Consider the following 19988-nt stretch of genomic DNA (forward strand, 5'->3'; position numbering starts at 1 on the left):
TGCCACGCCTGCAAGTGAAGTGTAATGAAGGAAAGACCTTTCTTTTCTGACAAAGCAGGTCTGAAACAATGTTGCTGCACAGTGTGTATTCCAAACACCAAACACTCCTGAACTCTATGCCTTTAAAGGGTATTACATTTGTGAATGTAAGATGCTTTTAAAAACGGGCAGAAACCCCCTTTTCTGTCACTTGAGAAATTGGGAGAGGGCGAAGCATCTGTACGGGTGCATCATAGATGCACGGATTCAGATTCCCTTTGTACATTCAGTGTAACTTTATTTTACGCAAATGAAGGAGATGCTTTAGTGAATTCCATCTCTTGCGCCAAAAAAGATTTTCAGAATCTGGTCCAAAGTGTTTTTATCTTGACCATTCTTTCTTATCATTTTATTGTTAAAGCTTCTTCATATAATTTCTTGTTACGTTCCTGGCATTAAATGGCAAGCTATTCGACCTTCTGTTGCCCACTGAGACAGATCCTGGCACTTAACCTACTTATTGTAGAATGCATTAACCTTCTTCAGAAGTCCTATCCTCAAACCTACATATGCATAATGTACCTGATACAAAGGAGAAGATGGTCAGCCTCATATGAAACATTGAACTCTGTATCCCTCAAAGTCATACTCATAAAACTGCCTATATCTCATTACTTGAGTACTGGGGACATGTGATGGGCGCAGAGGAGATGAGACATTCAGAAGTGGCAGGAGGAGGTAGCAAGCCATTGGGAAGAAGAATCGTTGGCTTTCTCTTATTTGCCTCATCACCTTGACACAATGGCTCTTTCATAGTAGGAGACAAAGTTAACAATCAAGGAAAACCGGTCCATCTTCTGTAGCCATCGTGTCTGCTTTGTGATATTCCTGATCCCTTTTCTGGTGATTTTGTTATGGATAAGAGCTCTGGCTGACATAAGTTGAACCTAAAAAATGACATGTACAAATAATGTCATGCATGTCATTATGATCATATCTTCTGTTTAAAAACTACTGTTTCTAAAAATGGCTATTTTAGAAATGCATATTTAAACTCAGGTTTTCCTCCTTTTTCTGGCAACAATTGCAGGTCTTTTTTCAAGATGAGCTGTGTCAATCCAGAGATTTGTGAGAACTGCCGGGAGGAGATGATTGGTAAGATGTTTATCACTGTTTTTTTCTGAACTGTTCGGTTACATTGTTCATTTTGAATGTAAGTTTAAGCCATTCATATAACCATCTCTGCTTTTACTATAATAGATATTTTTTCACTTTGTACCTTGCTTTTTCAGGAAGCAGATGGGATATTGTATTTATTGAGCACCCCATATTTTGTTAAAAAAGTTTACAGGATGGCATGAGTGCAGTTTTCAGGCAGTGCTCATGCCTACTTTTCTAATAGTATCAAGCCTGATGTGTACCTATTTTAGGTAACTTTTGTCTCCGTCTTCTGTATCTACAATGTTTGTTTGCATTTTCTGCATATGATTGACCAAAACCTGTAAGCCTTAAAAAGCAACAATGTTATCATTTGTAATTCTATTATTGCACCCTAAATTTGTTGTCCATTGATTTTCATTGTTTTAACTTTGGTTTTGTATTTCTAATATTGAAATAACAATAATTGAAGTTCTAGGATTTCATAGGTCATTAATTTGCTTTTATTCTTATTTTTCATTCAAATGTATTTTTTAAAGACCAAAAATCCTACTCCCACCCAACCCGCACAAATGCTAGTCAGATATTAAAAGAGGGACGAGCTCCATTATTATTTCCACCTCCATTTCTCTCCCTCTTCAACACCAGCTCCAACCCAAAACACCATTTCTTAAAGATACTGTTTATTATAGAAAACAGTGGCATTAATATAAAACATATAATCCAATAAAGCAGATTTATCACTTAAAGCCTATTTGCATCATTTACAACATCAATCAGACTTAGTCAACAATGTATTCATCTCATACCGGTAGTGAATGGTACATTATCTCTCTATATATAAAGCAAGAAAATATGTCAGTTTGTTCCTTATGTAATTCAACATCGTTCCACCAATCTGCACCACATTTTGCATAGTTACCTGTGCAGACTCCCCGTATATTACTGGCTACATGACATTTGGACACCCCACTCCTTTCCCAGGATTGCAGCCCCTTGACACATGAGATGGTTGCCTGAAATTAGCGAAACATCAATGTGGTCATAGGAGGACTGGACAAAGCTCATTTTAAGCTTCTCAACGCAAAGAACAAAACTTGAAGGTCCGTATGGGACCTCCAAAACCATGTTTCTAGGCCCTAGGATGGAGCATTTCCAAGATATTTACACTGCAACACACTGCACTGTGCCAGAGTGAGGCGACAGGTCGGGAGAGCACATAGAAGGTCCCAGTATGCTGCAGCACGCCAACTCTCGCCTCCCCTCCATGTCTGCTCCGGGGTATATCAGCCAGCCAAAGATGCCCTTTCTGAGTGCAGTTTACTTCAGAGTGCAAAGCACATCAAGTAATAAGCGACTCGGAACAGCGACCTACAGGATCATTTATTTTCAACAAGTGATGAGATTGTTATGTGGTCTGTCTACAGAAATCGTGCAGATTATGGGTACACATATTATTATATGTGGGTCATTTTTCTTTCATTATCCTATTCCATATTGTGCTACTGGACGTTTGTTACAAGCACCCAACATTTCAAGAGTAGGTGGACTATTCAATTTATTTTGAACATAATCTCTTCTTGTGTTTAAATCAGATGTTCATTCTCATAGTTAGGTAAATCACCTATAGCTGGATCAAATAGTAAATATTTCTAGCAGAAGAATGAATGCCTAGATAAAGCTTGTTCTGTTCACGAGCAAGTGAACGTTTTAGTTCAGTCTTCATAGTCCTTTCCATGTTAGACTAAATGTCAATCTTGAAGTAGTTGGCCCAGTACATTGAATTACTATTAATATTACCCAGTGTGGTGGAGCAAAAACCATTCTTACTTACCGCACATTTACTGTATGTCTGATTCAAGAAAGAGTGTTCCGGAGAGGAATCGATTTTATTAGCCAGACAGAATCTCTTCTTTAACAACTGATGTTGAATCAAGATGAGGCCAAAGTCAGCCCTAATATATTCACAGCAAGCTTAATCATAGGAGAACAGTCCCTTAATACAATAACTATATGATCTTTCCAGGCTTTATATTTGTTTGTAGTCCCAGATATCGGGACCATACAACTGGATAGGGAACAATTTGTGCTTGCAGAATTCAATTAGGGGCTATAGAGTATATCCACAATGTTTTAGCCAAAAAGGACTAAAGGCAGTCAGAAGTTGCTTAACAGTGCGTCTTCTCATTTCCAGTTGATATTTCCAAACCATTTTATTGTCAATTTGAACACCTAGATATTTGTAACCGTCGACCACTTCTAGTCTGTTGCTGTAAATATAGCAGGAATACGTTATGCTTTTTGTGGGACTACTGAATATCATATCTTTGCTTTTATTCGTATTGATGGCCAATGAATGAACTTTAGAATATTCTGCAAGTGCAGCTAGCTGTTTTTGCAAGCCAGAAGGAGTACGGTCCATAAATATAATTTCATCTTCATACCTCAACCACTGTATTTCACGCTGACCTATTTTGGGTGTGTGTTCCGTTTCTGTGACTATGGTGTTCGACATGTCAGCAAGGTAGAGATTAAAAAGTGTCAGAGCAAGGACATATCCTTGTTTGAGTCCACAACATGTGGTAATTGGGTTGCCTAACAGGCCTTTCCTATCAAATTGCACCAACACTGTAGTTTGATTGTGCAGTGCAATGATCATTGCCAGCACACCTGTTGAAATCCCCCAACCCTGCAATGTATGCCGCATTAGACTTTAGTCCACCATGTCGAATGCACCACTTAAGGATCCAAGTAGGCAAGCTTTGCTTTTCCCACAGCTGTGATTAGTGTTAGAATGTCAACAAGTGTTATGGTGCCTTTTCTAAAGCCAGTTTGTTGTACTGGTAGGATCTGTTTATTATCCAACCAAGTAGTACGCTTGATTAGAAGAATATGTGCAAACACTTTAATAGGGGCATCTAGCATTGCAAATATCCTTTAACCTGAGGGATTTGTAGTATCACCACGTTTATATACAGGGACAATGACCCTTTCTTTCCAGCTCTTCAGTATTTTTCCTCTTAGACTAATTGTAGAGAGTAGCATGGGCAATATCTGTCACCACATATCAGATCCCCTTTTGAGCAAAGCATCACAAAGGCCATCTGGGCCAGGAGCAGTAGATCTCTTGAAATGTTTTAGTATAACTTCTATGTCTGCTACTGTTCCAACAAAGTGCCACTTCTCGGGCATTGTAGCATTGAAGTATGTCATAGGTTTGTTCCGCAAGAGTATGGTGATATATTGTTCCCAACTGTGTTTGGATCGTCCAACTTCTAATTTATGGTGCTTTCTATCACTATAGACTCTTCTTCAGAATAACCTGGAGTGTTTGTTTTTATTATGTCTACCATTTATTGGCAGTGTTTGAGCCATAGCTGACTTATGTGTGCTTTCAGCCATACCCTATATGTCTTCCTCCTTTGTTTACATAATATTATTAGTTGCCCTTTTGTAGAGCAGCTATTTATAATAAATCATAATTTTCATCTAAATTAGTTTGAAAGTTAAAATAATCTGTAATTTTTTTGACACAGCTTGCCATTATTTATTAACTGATGGAGACCCAACCCTGTCATCCCTTTCAAATCACCACACCTACTGCTTGTAATAAACTCAACCACCTAGCTTGCAAAATCAAAATTAAAATCTATCTTTCATATATAGGTTTACATTCTTGGGATATGTCCCTATCATTGGTAAAAATTAGAATGATCAACCATAATAGCACACTGTATTAATTACAGAGTTTGAATGCAGGGTAGGGAATGTAAAATGACACAATCCTACAAAAAAGTCTGACAATTAGAATGGGAGTAGTGTACAGTGAGTAGTTATTTAGTTGTGCTTTAAAATACTTTAAGAGTTTTTTTAGTAATATGTATTTATATATTCAGTTAAAAAAACGTTGTTAAAGGGACATTATGGTTCAGTTGTCCTAATAAAAAGCTATCAAATTCAGTGCAATAGCTTTTTTAAAGGTAGTTTATTTGCACTAATAACAACCTATCCATATTATACTTACTAGTAAAACCGAAAACCCCCAGAAACTCGCCAATTATGGTAAGCTAAACAACCATAACTTGCACGACCACTGTGCGCTACAAGGACTCTCACCCATGACATCAAAGATGACATCACAAATGTCATTGATGACATCACTGATGACATCACATGTCTGGCTCCCTCTTTTTTTGTTCACTGACATATTTAGGCCAGGAGGCTTTCTTCACTGACAGTTAGGAACTAAAAATGCAAAAGGTACTATATTTGCAGACCTTACCCTTCTCATATGTTCTTACGCTACTTTCCTTAGGGTCAGTCACATCATATGATACATATACATAGGGGAAGAAGCAAGCCTGAAACACAGCAATGATTTCTGTGCATGGAGTTAATCAGTTAGGTTACTATGCGTCTGTCCGCGGACATCGGGTGGCATCCACCCTGCTGAGAAAGGCAGGGGTTCTCTTACTTAGTGGTACCATTCAGCAAAGACAAGGAACATATACAAACAGCTCCATGTATGTGAATTGCAAGGGAAAATAGAGTAGGTCTGCAAACTCTGTACTTATGAAACAAACAGAGCAAAGGCATAGTAATGGAATGCACCAAGAGAAGTAACGTCTGCCATCATCAATCTTACCACACTGCTGCTTTACATAGGAACCAAGAATGACCTGGCAGAGTAAGGACTGCAAAGTACTGAGAGCAGAACGTCACTACAACATGGGAGGTACACTAAAGTTTGTCTTATAATTGCACAGTTCGTGCAGTGAACAATAGTAGAAAAGCATGTGTTTTTTTTTTTTTTTACTTTTTACACAGCAATGGCAAGCAACCTAGAATGGCTGGAAGAGAATTTCCCTCATGACGAAATGAGTGACGATAGTAACCCCATTGCTACGCACATTGGCATATATTGCTTCATGTACACCTAACTGATTTTTATTTCTTTAACAAAACATAATGGAAATTAAAGGAATGCACCACACGCGGCACCTCTTCCACAACAGCATATGGCAACAGGAAGTGAAGGAAACTCTGTAAATAGCAAACTGGACAGCCTGGATGCCAAAATGGAGGAATTGCGGAACAATTTTGCTGCCTTAAAAGATTTCATATAAAGACATATTATGGAGAAAATAAAATACCACTGCCCCACCTGTACGTCTACCCATTCCCCATTTCCCAGCCCGCCATCCCCTCAAATACTGTGTGATGAGAGACGTTACGATGAGAGACCTCAATCTCTTCCTCGCCCCATGACCAATTTGTACAAATCCCCAATTCCCCTGTATATGTATCCATTTTGCCTAACCCTTCTCTGTTCTAATAGTATCTATGAATGTTTGGGAATAAAGGTTTATATGTAAATTGTTGCTGAGTATATATGTGGCTTTTCCTTGTTTTTTGCAATCCCGTTGTGACTCAGCGGTGCACAGTACTGGTGGGGATGACCGCAATTAAGCAAAATGGAGGACACTGCAACTGCCTGGCCTCTCCGCAATCACAATGGAGGCATCTGTAGGATGCCACTATGGGCTGCATCTTGTGAACCACCTGTAATTAGTTGTGGAGGCGCATGTGTGTCCGTTGCACAGCTACGCCCATGCGTATCTCTTCCTCTGTGTCCTGGCAACACTGCACCTGTGCAGCATGTGCGAAGAAAATTGTGACATACTTTTAGTAGTTTGAGATGCCCATCCACGTCCTACTGGTAGCTGTGCACAGGACCATCCCACCTGCTGTACCCTACACCCAGCTTGTTCCAAAATGTTTGCTGCACGTGGGTCGCACTTTTAATTATTCCAGGGATCCCAATGGTGTCCGTAGTACACCTATGCACATGCGCACAAAGTATTCCGCCCATTAGGCGTCCTGTGGACAGCCGTCCCATTCTAAAACATTTGCGACGTCACCATGGGACCGCTTTATTTGCCGGACATGACCTGGGCCCCTGGACATCGAAAAAGTACTGTTTTCTGCAATGTATGGAGTGTTACTGTGAAAGTGCACCCTTACAGAGGTCCCACACTCTGCCCTTGTACATCTAACTATTTTTTGGACAGAGTTAAGGCCGCTTTCCGGTTCCAAGTTCTCTTCAGCAGCCCTATAAAAGGCCACACCCCAGAGCTGCTCTGCATTCTGTGTTTGGCTTTCCAGAACAGAGAACCGGTGCACATTGCTTCGTGCTGAAATAGCTTTTTGAGCATTTCTGCTGTGCTATATTACCTTCGCATCTATTGGCAAACATGGCTGCTGCTACTGCCTCTAACTCACCAGCACCCACACCCTCACCCTCACACCACCACCAACAGCACCTCCTTCTGAAGAGCCTGGACAAAGGAACAGGCGTGGTAATGTAGATAGAGATACAAAGGTGAACGAGGATGAAGTAGAGCAATTCCCCATTGCCTGCAGCCAGCATGAGTCCTGGGTGTGGAAACGTATTTACCACTGCAGGAAAAGTGCCCAAAATAGAATTCCAATGAAAGGATGCAGGCCGCAGCGCAGCCTATAAGCACCGCGGAAAGCACAGTAAAACATTTGATGCGTGGCTCTGTCACAAACATTGCACGCATTCCCAAAAGGAACTGGTGGTTCTGAAAAGAGCCTTTCTGCGCTGTGTGTGTTTTGAAGGTCTGAAGTGGTCAACACCTACTGGGGAAATGCTTGCTATACTTGCAAGAAGTGCTGCACTGCATTTTGGATATTACACATAAACAGCTGATTACCAGCATCAGTAAGATGGACTCCATCTCTATGAAAAATGTTGGTACTACGAAATGTAATGTTTTCATTGTGGAAGGAGAACATGCGCAACGTCTCGCAAAAAAGGCGCAAACAGCCTTGTTCACATTGCGCCTCGCTTTCTCCATTTGTGGCCCAAATGAGGAAGAACACAGCCACATCTGTCTCTGGGCAATGTGAGAAAAAATTACTTGCGATTGTGGAAACATTTCCATGACTTGCCGAAGTGTCTCTTTCATCGCAAACTGCAGTGAGATTCCGGTAACATGTCCTAAACTGTTCCCTTCACAATGAATAATAATAACATCTGGATGATCGAGCATCACCAAAGTGGCACAAAGAGGACCCACATGCAGCCACTTCATCCCATGTACTCCGTACCAGTGGACTTTCACATGATGGAACCCAAGGTGTGGAGCCACTCCACAGCGCTCTGCATACACTTCCAACCAATGTATCCAAGAGTCGCCCAAAAGCCATACACTCTGCCTCCTGAACGGCACAGCCATAACCATAGCCATGTGCACTCCTTTTCTTAAGCACACCTTCTTGTACAATCTGTCCTTACACACCACACACAGGAAACCTTATTGACCAATCCCCACACCTACACAGTCCCATTTCCATGCCAGTCACCCTCAAACGACCCACATGTGGCACCTCCAAATGCAGCGGTATCTGCATACATATTGTCCTTTATGTGCTGGTGAGGGAACACATTTTGAGCAGGGTAGAGGATCCCCTCTTTATTGGTAGCTGTGAAAAGTGTATTATATTTTTATATTTCTTTTTTTTTTAAATGTGCTATAAACAAACACCTTTTTGTGTGTATTTGTTGGGGATTGTTTTCTTCTTGTCCTCCTTACAGTATTACACAGGCTTCTCCAAAATAGCTTTTAGATTCTGGAACACAAGAGCATTTTCAAAGGGGGACAAAAAAAATCAGCTCCACTGAAAAACCTTAGAAGCACTAAGGTTCTCATGGGCGCAGAAGAACATGCCAGCATCTAACAGAAATGCACACATGCCACTGTTTACAAGACACCTTTCCTTCTCTATGTCGGAAGAAAGTACATCGGGATTGTTCCACACTTGTCTTGCTGGTATGCATGAATAAAATCACTGTTGCAGTGGGAAAACGGTGCATCACTGCTTTCATCACCTCCTTCAGTTCACAAACTTGCAGCAGTGCAAAAAGCCACATGCAGTGCTCCACAATGCAGCACTGGTATGTCAACAGTAGTCCAAGTGACCATAATTCTGAACTCCTCAGTCACAGCTTGTAAACTTGGTAGAAGCACAATACGCCAGAAAGCGTGCACTCCGTCCACACCAAAGTTTTCATCAACGCGGCCAGCCTGGGTATATGTGTGCAGTTTACCCACAAACGAATCACCGATGATGAGCACTCTCTGCATCTCTGCCATTATCACGGTGCACAGCAATTTAAAAAATGATTACCATCCCTTCCTGTTAAGCATAACCTCAATTCCTGATTGGATAATCCGCAGTCCCATTTCCATGCCACGCATAGTAAGAAGGACAGCATGGTGCACGTGCTCTTCCCCAACTACCGTGAGGGCCGCGCCCCTGTAAAGCAGGGGCAGTCCCTTTTTCCCTTTCCAGTACTCCTTTTGCAGCACCCCCTCATTTGGTACTGTTAAACAGTCACACATGCATCCAACAATCACATCCAAGACCTCTGCATCTAACACTATCATCTCTGTTCAACACTCCATACTAACCGTTAAGCACTCAGAGTACAAGTGTCCTGTGAATCAAAAGCACCTCCACTGGAAAGTACTGTAAAACTATCTATGATTTCTGCATCCAGATTCATCCACATCGCCACCCATCACCACAACCTGCAGGTATCAATATTTTTTATACAGTACATTTGCAACTCTGTTATAAGTGCCTCGCAACAGGGTACCTGCCACTGAACCTCCATAATGTACTCAAAAAGCATGCTGTCATTTCTCCCATCACCTACCATCAAATTCCACCTACAGTGGTATGTGCTTGCAGAGTTGGCATTTACCCATATCACCCACTGTAATATCCAAACGATTACTCTCTTCTTTCTTTCTGTCACTTTTACGACCTTTTCCCCCACTAACGCACCTCCTATAACAATCGTAAAAATCGCACAGAAAAGGATCAGTGAATGTATTGTGCCAAAGTAAGTCAACTACATACATTGAATGCATAAAACAGGGTGCCTTCCACTTACCTTGCATACTTCACAGAACGCAACATTACTTAAAAACCAAAAGAATGTATGTATGCATTTACAACAGTACCATTCATAAATGTGCATAAATAAATGAAACAACTGAAATAATTGTTCCACTCATCTAGGAAGCATATATGTGCAGAAAAGTAAATGGAATTGCACACACAAAATCATTCTCCTTTGCAAAATGTACATCTTTCCGAACCTTTTTCTCACCCTTCTACACTGATACCTAATCCATTTTGAAACTAAATAGTCCTACACCAATACACACACTTGCTAAAGTGCACGTTATACAACACAGTTACAAATAACTCACTTACCCCCTTACCAAACATGCTGATGCTCCCAAGTCCCCATTCATATACAGAGCCATCCATTTGTACACACACACTAACTCTTCCTGCCAAGACATCCCCCTACACTTTTCAATAATGTATTTTCCATATGCAACCGCTATGCCATTAACAAACATATTTTCGTACAATCTTGTACAGTTGCAGTCCCCACCTCTGTCCTGAAAGCCACTGGCGTGTGAACTTGAAAATACAACGTAGAATAAACCTTCTCTCACCAACCAACAAGTAAGTACAATACCATTGTAGTGTTTTAAGTCTTATTGAGAGAGTGCAGTGTTCTTGTATTGTAAGATACAGAATTGCGTCAACCCACCGGTATTTGGTTCATTCTTACTCATGACACCTGTACAAGGCATCACTTTATATTATCATCTCGCCACCATTATACTAACCCCCAGATAGTAATATAGCGTTCCCAACCGAAGGTTAGAGGACATTAGACAGAAACACACTTCCATTTATATGCCTACCCTCATATTCAAGCACTCATGCACATTGCACACATATACATTTCAAAATCTGCACATCCACACTTTCCTTTTTTCTCCAACAGATACTGCAGAATGCCTACCAAACGGCAACTCTGTAGAAAACAACGCAGAAATAGATCAGCGCAACCTAAAAGCATAGAAAGTAGCCATCCACCCCTAGCAGAATTTGTAGAGAAAGTTCAAAGAGAAGAGCTAATACAGTCACTAATGAAAACCAAAGCACCTACCAGTAAGGAAATTGTAATTCCTCTGTCAAAATGTAGAAATGAAAAGAAATGCACGAAAAACAGTGCAACTTGCACTACTGCTAACAGAGCAGGTACAAATGGTAATGTCACCACAAGGAAGCATTCCAAAAAAATAATTTTACAAAAAAATGTCCACCACAGAGTCCTTCAGAACATTATAAATGGAGGAGAGAAATCACGCTCAACCCTTAAAAGTTACTGCAGAAAAGTAATCCTGGAAGCTCTTGTAGACAGTGCAATGATCGTGAAACGGAAATTGTTTATGTTCATTTTACAACAGAATTAAACCACTTACAAAATTAATTGGTAAACTACAACCACCTTCTTCGAAAACAAATGCAATATCAGCAGAGATACCTTTGGCAACATCTGTACAGGTGAGTGGAGTCACACCACCAGCATAGAGCCATATTTCAATGAAGAATCATACAAACAAGAGCAAAAAAAAACAAATTGCCATACATAGCAGTGGACAAGGGTATGAAAAGGTACACAATACCATAATGTAAGAAGAAACACTGCTTTCACAAATATCCCCATCAAACTTAGATGCCACTTTCCATTCCCCCGAACCAGTACGCCCCACCTACAAATGGCCTTGCACATCAATGTGTAACGTTCGCCAAAACTCTATCAAATCTTTGCAGCAGTTCCTCAATCACTTTGTGAAAGCCAACGACAAAGAAAATGAAAATACTAAAACTATAGACTCCTGTCCAGTGCGCAAATTCACAGGACTATGTCTGTATTTCTGGACCTGCTTGCAAAAGCACCTTCCACCATATCAAAATGTTAGCAACACACCATCCTACTTTAAGAAATCTCGTTTAGAAAATGTACTAGGCGAAAAGTCCAGCTTTAGCACTGCAACATTTAAATGATATTCTCCTACACGGTACAGCCAAACAACTGTTCGAAGAAATAGAGCACATCCAAAGGAAATATTTTGGAAGTGAAGAGCACTTACAAACTCCAGCACTTTCACACAAGAGTAGCGACATCTTTGCAGATGTCAACTTTCTATGTCACACATACAAAAAAGAAATACGATTGTTCAAAAGCACATCTGCTGAAGTGCCAAACCAAGTATGCGTGTGTTGTCACAGAACTTTCTATAGAAAGAGCACAAAAACTATAGATATAATGCACAAAATAGAAGACAATGAGGCATCCCAATGGTTTCCATTAGCTTTGCACCTTATAGCTGAAAACAAATACGAAATTACTAACACCTCCATACTGTGCACATATTGCACTGCAAAACTTGACAATAACCAAATGCCTTCACGGGCGATCAGTAATAATTTGGAAGTATTTCCACTACCAAACGCACTGCAGCATCTTAATTTGTAAGAGAGCATTATAAATCAAACAGTGCACCCATTTCGAAGCAATAATACGACTTCAACCAAAAATTGCAAAATTGCCTCCGACCAAATTACTAAGAGGCATTTGTGGGAAAGTAGTTTATTCACCATTAGATCTCAAAGAAAATGTAGACACTCTACGAGTGCTAAGACCATTAGAACAATCGTTGATTATCCTGGTAAATGGTGTACCTACAAAAAAAAATGTGCCAGCAACTGGTGGACTTAAACAACTTCAACCACTCAACTCCTCCTTCTTGGAGATTTCAACATCCACCAAGACGCCTCCTGTCCTCCCTCAGTACTCGTTCGCAACCTCTGCGACTCTCTCTCACTCACCATTTTCCCCTCTGGCCCAACCCACTCTGCAGGGCACACTCTGGATGTTCTGATCTTCTCAGACCTTCCCCTCTCTGTCCCTCTCTCCACTTCTCTCTCCTGGAGTGATCACTTTCTCTTCTCCTACTGCCTCACCTTCCCTACCCCTCAGGTCAAGCCACCTCCATCACTGCCACTCACCTTCTCAGTCATCCGACCCATGAAGCGCGTGTCAGTTGAGGCTTTCGCCGCCACTTTCTCTCCCGCTCCTCCTGCCTTTGGCTGACTCCCACCCTGACACAGCCCTCTCCAAGCTCCACTCTGCTATATCTGATACTCTTGATATCCTTGCCCCTGTCATGAGAAACCGCCTGAAGCCCAAGGCCAAGTGCAACTCCTGGTACGACTCAGACCTCGTCACCCTAAAATGCAAGTGCAGGGTGGCCGAGAGGAAATGGCTTGCTTCATGTACACCCTCTGACAAACTGGCCTGCCGCCTGCTCCAAAGGCAGTACCGGCTCTCTGTCCTAACCAAGAAGAGAGCCCATATCCAAGCCTGCGTCTCTGCGGCATCCAACAACTCGGCTGAACTCTTTAAAATCTGCAAGGAACTGGCCAACCCTGCTGCAGTCTCTACCTCTCCTGTCCCTTCCCAGGCCCTCTGCACGGCACTGGCTTCTCACTTCATTTAAAAAACTCAGAACAGGAGGCATCGAAATTCATTGATGAACACTTTCCCGGTTGATAACTGTCTCCGCTCCTATAGTATGGGGCACCCCGTGGTGGCCCCCCAGCACATGACGTTGGCAGTATAGGGTTCACCACCGCCAGGTCCCCTATGATACTCATGATCTCAGCTAACTCTTGATCACCGGTTCTGCTCTCGCTGTCTCCAGTGCCCCCCCTTGAGGGTCCATCATTTGCTTATAAAAGACTCTGTTGTGCTCGGGCGTCTTGGCCCCTGCGGGGCCCCTCGGCACGTAGACTGTGGCGCTGTTGACCGCGGGCAACTGGACCCGTCTGCCTGGGCCCTGGTCCCACTTTGATCACGAGGGATTTTCGGCTCGCCTCGATTTGGTTTCCGGGGACCCTTGACTGTTGCATTCACCCTGATTTGTTGTTTGATCTGTTCGCTTATACGGCACTTTAGACCTTAAGCCGTTCCGATCCTGATATTTTGTAGCCATACTTGAAACAAAATGGTGGCGTCCTGCCACATACATTTACGTCAGTTTGCATTATAATTTCCTGCAAATATTATCTCATTTGTCATGCTGAATATCAGAGACACTGTATACTCGTGATTATATGAGATGTAAATACAAAAGGAACCCCAAGTTTGATTTTTAGCTTATTTATTTGGCTGAGGTCAAAACGAAGAGGTAGAGTAAGGGTACAATTTCCCTTAATATTTGGTGCTTTTTACAAACCAACACTTGCCTCTAGGTTGGCAAACATGTTCGAAATGGAGTGAAGCAGAAAGCAAATTGTAGACATAGTTCACAAACTTATTGTGCATAGTCATAACATTGTTAGTGCATGAGCATAAGAGCAAGACAGTTATTTCAGCAATTATGATCAAGACAATACATAGGTGTGAGCCATGAACTGAAGTTAGGTTTTCACATAAAACATCCTGGTAGTTATTTCCAATCTGTATTGGATTATTTTGAGGGAGGTTACAATCCAATACAGCTTGGAAATAACTACCAGGATGTTTTATGTGAAAACCTAACTTCAGTTCATGGCTCACACCTATGTATTGTCTTGATCATAATTGCTGAAATAACTGTCTTGCTCTTATGCTCATGCACTAACAATGTTATGACTATGCACAATAAGTTTGTGAACTATGTCTACAATTTGCTTTCTGCTTCACTCCATTTCGAACATGTTTGCCAACCTAGAGGCAAGTGTTGGTTTGTAAAAAGCACCAAATATTAAGGGAAATTGTACCCTTACTCTACCTCTTCGTTTTGACCTTAGCCAAATAAATAAGCTAAAAATCAAACTTGGGGTTCCTTTTGTATTTACATCTCATATAATCACGAGTATACAGTGTCTCTGATATTCAGCATGACAAATGAGATAATATTTGCAGGAAATTATAATGCAAACTGACGTAAATGTATGTGGCAGGACGCCACCATTTTGTTTCAAATACTTGTAGCTCTAAAGTCCTACCACTTGCTTTGAGCAGTCCCTCCTGTTACCCCCATTTTGTAGCCATACGGCTCCCTTATACTACCACTATGTTTTGTTACATACTACTATTGCACTGTGTATTATCCTTATGCTCTCCCCGGTTTCAGCTTGACATCGCTAGGCTCACTTGCAGCCCCCCAGGCGCAGATGCCTAGTATTTTGTTGGTGTTGTTGTCAATGGGTTTGGGTTTCTTCCCTCGAGTTTTGGGAGGGATGTGGGCGGGGGGAATGGGGGGAGGGGTAGTTACTGTTGAAAACGACTTGGCAACCACTAGGGGCACCACATGCTGTACGTCACTACATCACACACTCACGACTGGAGATCCCTCCACGTCTGGATCTGTAGAGTTTCTCCTTTTTGATGACGCACTACTGGTACTGTATCAATATTCCCAATTAAATGGCAAGTGAAGCCTTGACGTTCATGAGCTGGAACGTTCGTGGCTTAGGCAATCATAAAAAAATGCGCCAGATACAATTATACGCAGAACGCCACGGGGTCAAAATTCTCTGCTTACAAGAAACCCATGCCCGCTCTGAACAATGTGACCGATTCGCAAAACAGTGGGGTTCCCAAAGATATTATACTAACTATTCTACCCAGAGCCGTGGCACACTCACTCTAATACACAGAAGTTTGAAATTTGTGTGCAATCAATCACGTATAGACCCCCTTGGCAGATATGTCCTGCTCGTTGGCACACTACAGTGCCAAGAGGTGGCCATCCTAAACATCTACGGTCCCAACGTTGACGATCCAGACTTCTATTCGCACCTAGCCTCGCTCCTGGAGGGATTTCCCCTGATCCCGATCATATGGGGAGGAGACTTTAATACTATATTGGATGTCACCCTAGACAGATCGGGCACGCGGCCTCGCCAACTCTCCAGAGCGGCCTACACTATACTCACTATTCTCCCACATCTGACACTGGTTGATTCCTGGCGGTTAATAAACCCTGATGCCCGTGAATACTCATACTATTCCACAGTCCACGACTCCCACTCCAGAATAGATAGATGGCTCATCACTGACAGGTTAGTCAGGTCACTGTCTCACCAGGGTATCCTCCCCAGATCTGATCACTCGCCTGTCGTCATCTCGCTGGAATGGGGTCCTGACGCCAATAGACCCAGGCAGTGGAGGTTAGGCTCACGCACGCTCCTAGACCAGACCTTTGTGGCTGAACTCGAATCGTCCATTGAAGAGTTCTTTGAACTCAACACTGGATCGGTGACAACTTACTCCATACTCTGGGAATCATTCAAGGCATACACGAGGGGTGTGGCTATCTCCAAGGGAAGCGGCATTCTTAAAAGGATCCGCGCGGACATCTCCGTTAGTGAATCAACCCTTGCCGGTCTTGAGGCTCAATACGCTCTTAACCACTCTTCAAGCACTCTTTCGGCCCTGGGATCGGAACTAGATAACTTTCGTGCCCTTGCAGAGCGAGAGGTCAAATTCCTAGAGTCCCCATGTTTGGCGAGGAAATACGGCGAAGGTGAACGCCCCAGCCATATGCTAGCCAGGCTGCTCCGTCGTGAACTCAGTGCCCCCAATATTCCGCCCATAGCAAGATCGGACGGCTCCATGGCTCTGTCCCCACAAGACATCAACTCCGAATTTCTTGCATTCTACACATCTCTATACTCCGAGACCAATGACCCCCCATTACGGAAATAGATTCCTTCCTAGACTCTCTCCCTCTCTCCGTTTTATCTTCCGAGGCTGGTGCCTCTTTGGAGAGACCTATCACGTCTGAGGAGATCACGGAAGCTATTGAATCACTGGCGTCTGGCAAGGCCCCTGGCCCGGATGGATTGCCCATTGAATTTTATAAGCAATACAAGTCATTGCTGGTCCCGCACATGTTGGGCCTCTGGGAGGAATCCTGCGAAAAGGGTATACTCCCCCCCTCTCTCCGGGAGGCAGTGATAACGGTTCTCCCCAAACCGGGCAAGCCCCCCTCCCAGTGCAGCTCATACCGCCCCCTCTCGTGGATCAACAGCGATGTTAAAATTTACGCTAAACTGTTAGCCAACCGTCTAGCCCCTATTCTGCCCCACATTATTCATCCTGACCAGGCAGGGTTTGTCCCAGGAAGGTCCACATCCTTAAATTTAAGAAGACTCTTCAATGTGATTAGCAGGGTCAGCCCCACCACGCAGGCGGTGGCAGCCACGCTGGATATGCAGAAGGCCTTTGACTCGGTCTCTTGGAAATACTTGTGGCGGGTCCTTGTGAAATGTAAGTTTGGTCACAATTTCCAAACTTGGGTTAAGCTACTTTACACCTCCCCTTCAGCTAGAGTCCGTACTGAGGACAGATGCTCCACCCCTTTCCAGATAGCTAGAGGCACGTGCCAGGGATGTCCTTTCTCTCCACTAATTTTTGCCGTCGCCATCGAACCATTTGCTGACATGATTCGCCAGGTACATGCCCACAGGGGATTACGCACAGCCGGTCAGGCTGACATAGTTTCTCTGTACGCAGATGATGCTCTGCTGTATATTCGTTCACCAGACATCAACCTTGCTCCTATCCTGGCTGACGTCGCCAGATTTGGTGACATATCGGGATTAAAAGTGAACTGTTCCAAATCTACTCTGTTCCCGCTTACTGATTGTACGTATCCTCCCCCAGATCTGTTGGGTTTCTCCTGGTCTCAATCTAGTTTCACATACTTGGGGGTTGAGGTGTCCCGATCCATAATAAGACTGCGCATGGACAACTACTCGAACTATCTAACGGCCCTGTCCGGTAAGACGTCTAGTTGGAACAAGCTCCCCATTTCATTAGCAGGTAGGATCAGCATCCTCAAAATGGTAGTATTACCCCAACTCTTATACCGATTCACCAATCTACCTGTATGGCCAGGCGATATATTCTTTAAGTCACTACGTCACATTACAAATTCCTTCCTTTGGCACTCAGGTGCGGTTAGGCTTAAACTTTCTACGCTTACCACCCCGAAAGAATTTGGGGGGTTTGGCGCACCGGATTTCTTGAGGTATTGGGTGGTGGCTCAATCACAATTCGCCTCCCATTGGTTTAATACCACCGATCCCCCCCGCATGTCCGACTCGAGAGGCTATCTGCTGCTGACCCAGTGCTGGGTTCCCTCATTCTTAAACCTTTACCAGCTGACTCCGACTCGGCAGATCCAGTGACATGCACCTCCCTAGCGCTCACTAAACTCTGGGCCCTGGTTATCACACCACGGCCATTCCATGGAGACCTACCGCTCTGGAACTTTCTCCCGGATGTCTCACCTATCCCGCCATCCACCGTGACCCGTTGGGCTGAAGCCGGCTTCCTGTCGCTCCGCAATATATACGAACAAGGCAACTTCGTTGAGTGGGCGGACCTTCCCCCATCCCTCAAGCGCCGGCCCACTGCCTGGCTACAATTTTCCTCCCTTCGCAGGAATCTCAAATTCAGATACCCTGATTTTCCCACAATACCGCCTGATGACTCCATAGTTGCGGAACTCTGCTCATACCTATCCTTTAGGGGTAAAGTGTCGAGACTATATGCACTGGTGCAATCTAGAGCAGTCCCGGCCTTCACTAAGCTGAAGCACAGCTGGGAGGTCGACCTCGAGGTGGAGATCAGTGATGAGAGGTGGTCTCGAATGTGTGCTCGCACTCAAGATGTCTCCTATAACTCAAAATTTAAGCTTATACAGTTTAAGATTCTCCACAGATACCATCACACACCTAAGAGACTGCACCGCATGTTCCCAGATTCCCCCTCCAGTTGCCCCAGATGCGGCATGGAACAAGCAACCTACATCCATATGCTCTGGCACTGTCCACTCCTATCGCAATTCTGGATCGAGGTTTGCTCCACGCTATCAGACATGCTGGAACACCCCATTGCCCCTACCCCACTACATTGTCTCTTTCATGAATTCCCCCAGCTGGGCAGGAGGGCCAGGAGGCTTGTGGGTCTCTGTATGCTGCTGGCGGTCCGCTGCATTCTGTTATGCTGGCTCCGTGCCAGACCACCTATATATTCACAATGGCTTAGATCAGTTACGTGGGCTCATGACACTGAGGAAACCTGGAGTGCAATGCAACATCCGCACTGTCGCCCAATAGATGTCTGGCAAAGCTTCCGTGATTACATGGCCTCCTTGCCTTCTCCTTCATGCACAGCTGGTGTCTCTCCTAAAAATGTATAATGAAGTGTATAACATGGTCATCTGTACGTATGATTGTCTCATATGCTGATATCTAGTTGGATCTATGAGTCCCTGCTCCACTGCCCCACAGTTGAACAGCCGTGAGTTGTTGTTGATGTATATTTATGTATACTTACTTTTGGTGTCTTAGCTGCCATGTGGCCGCCCCTTGCCCTGTCTTCTCAAGTGTGTTGTCAAGTCAAACAATAAAAACAAGTTTAAAAAAAAAAAAAAACTCAGAACATCCTGTCCTCACTCTCCTCCTATTGCCTCCCTCCCTCTATTCCCTGCTCTTTCTCTGGCCTTTCTGCAGCCACCCCCCCTCCCTCCTTCTCTGCCTTTCCCCTTTTCTCTGCAGACAAGGTTTCTAGACAAGTCCGATCTATGAAAGTCTCATCGAAACAGGTTCACCCCTGTTCCTCCGAATCTATCAAGGACCACATCGACTCCCTGGCTCCTGCCCTGGTTGATTTCTGCAATCACTCCTTCGCCACTGGAGTCTTCCCATCTGCCCTGAAGCACTCCCTTGTGCACCTTCTTCTTAAGAAACCCTCTGCCGACCCCTCCTGCTCGGGTAACTATAGCCCAATCTCCATCACTCCCTTCCTGAGCAAACTCCTGTAGAAACTTCAGAGCTGCCAGAAGCACGGAAACTGCTCTCCTGAACATCCGTGAAGACCTGCTCTC

At 43.6% G+C, this 19988-nt stretch overlaps 1 protein-coding gene across 5 annotated transcripts in view; it reads left to right on the plus strand.

The window, feature by feature from the left end:
* The window catches only part of LOC138472418 (uncharacterized), a 1989442-nt gene that overhangs the window by 66221 nt on the left and 1903233 nt on the right, over positions 1-19988 (plus strand). For all 5 annotated transcript variants that reach the window (XM_069610563.1, XM_069610565.1, XM_069610562.1 and 2 more), the window contains exon 2: positions 1070-1134. In XM_069610563.1, coding sequence (XP_069466664.1) covers positions 1083-1134 — 52 coding nt within the window. In that variant the 5' untranslated portion in view covers positions 1070-1082. The remainder of the gene's footprint in view (positions 1-1069; positions 1135-19988) is intronic.

Source organism: Ambystoma mexicanum, chromosome 8 (genome assembly GCF_040938575.1).
Source record: "Ambystoma mexicanum isolate Mex_15411 chromosome 8, UKY_AmexF1_1, whole genome shotgun sequence".
NCBI lineage: Eukaryota > Metazoa > Chordata > Amphibia > Caudata > Ambystomatidae > Ambystoma > Ambystoma mexicanum.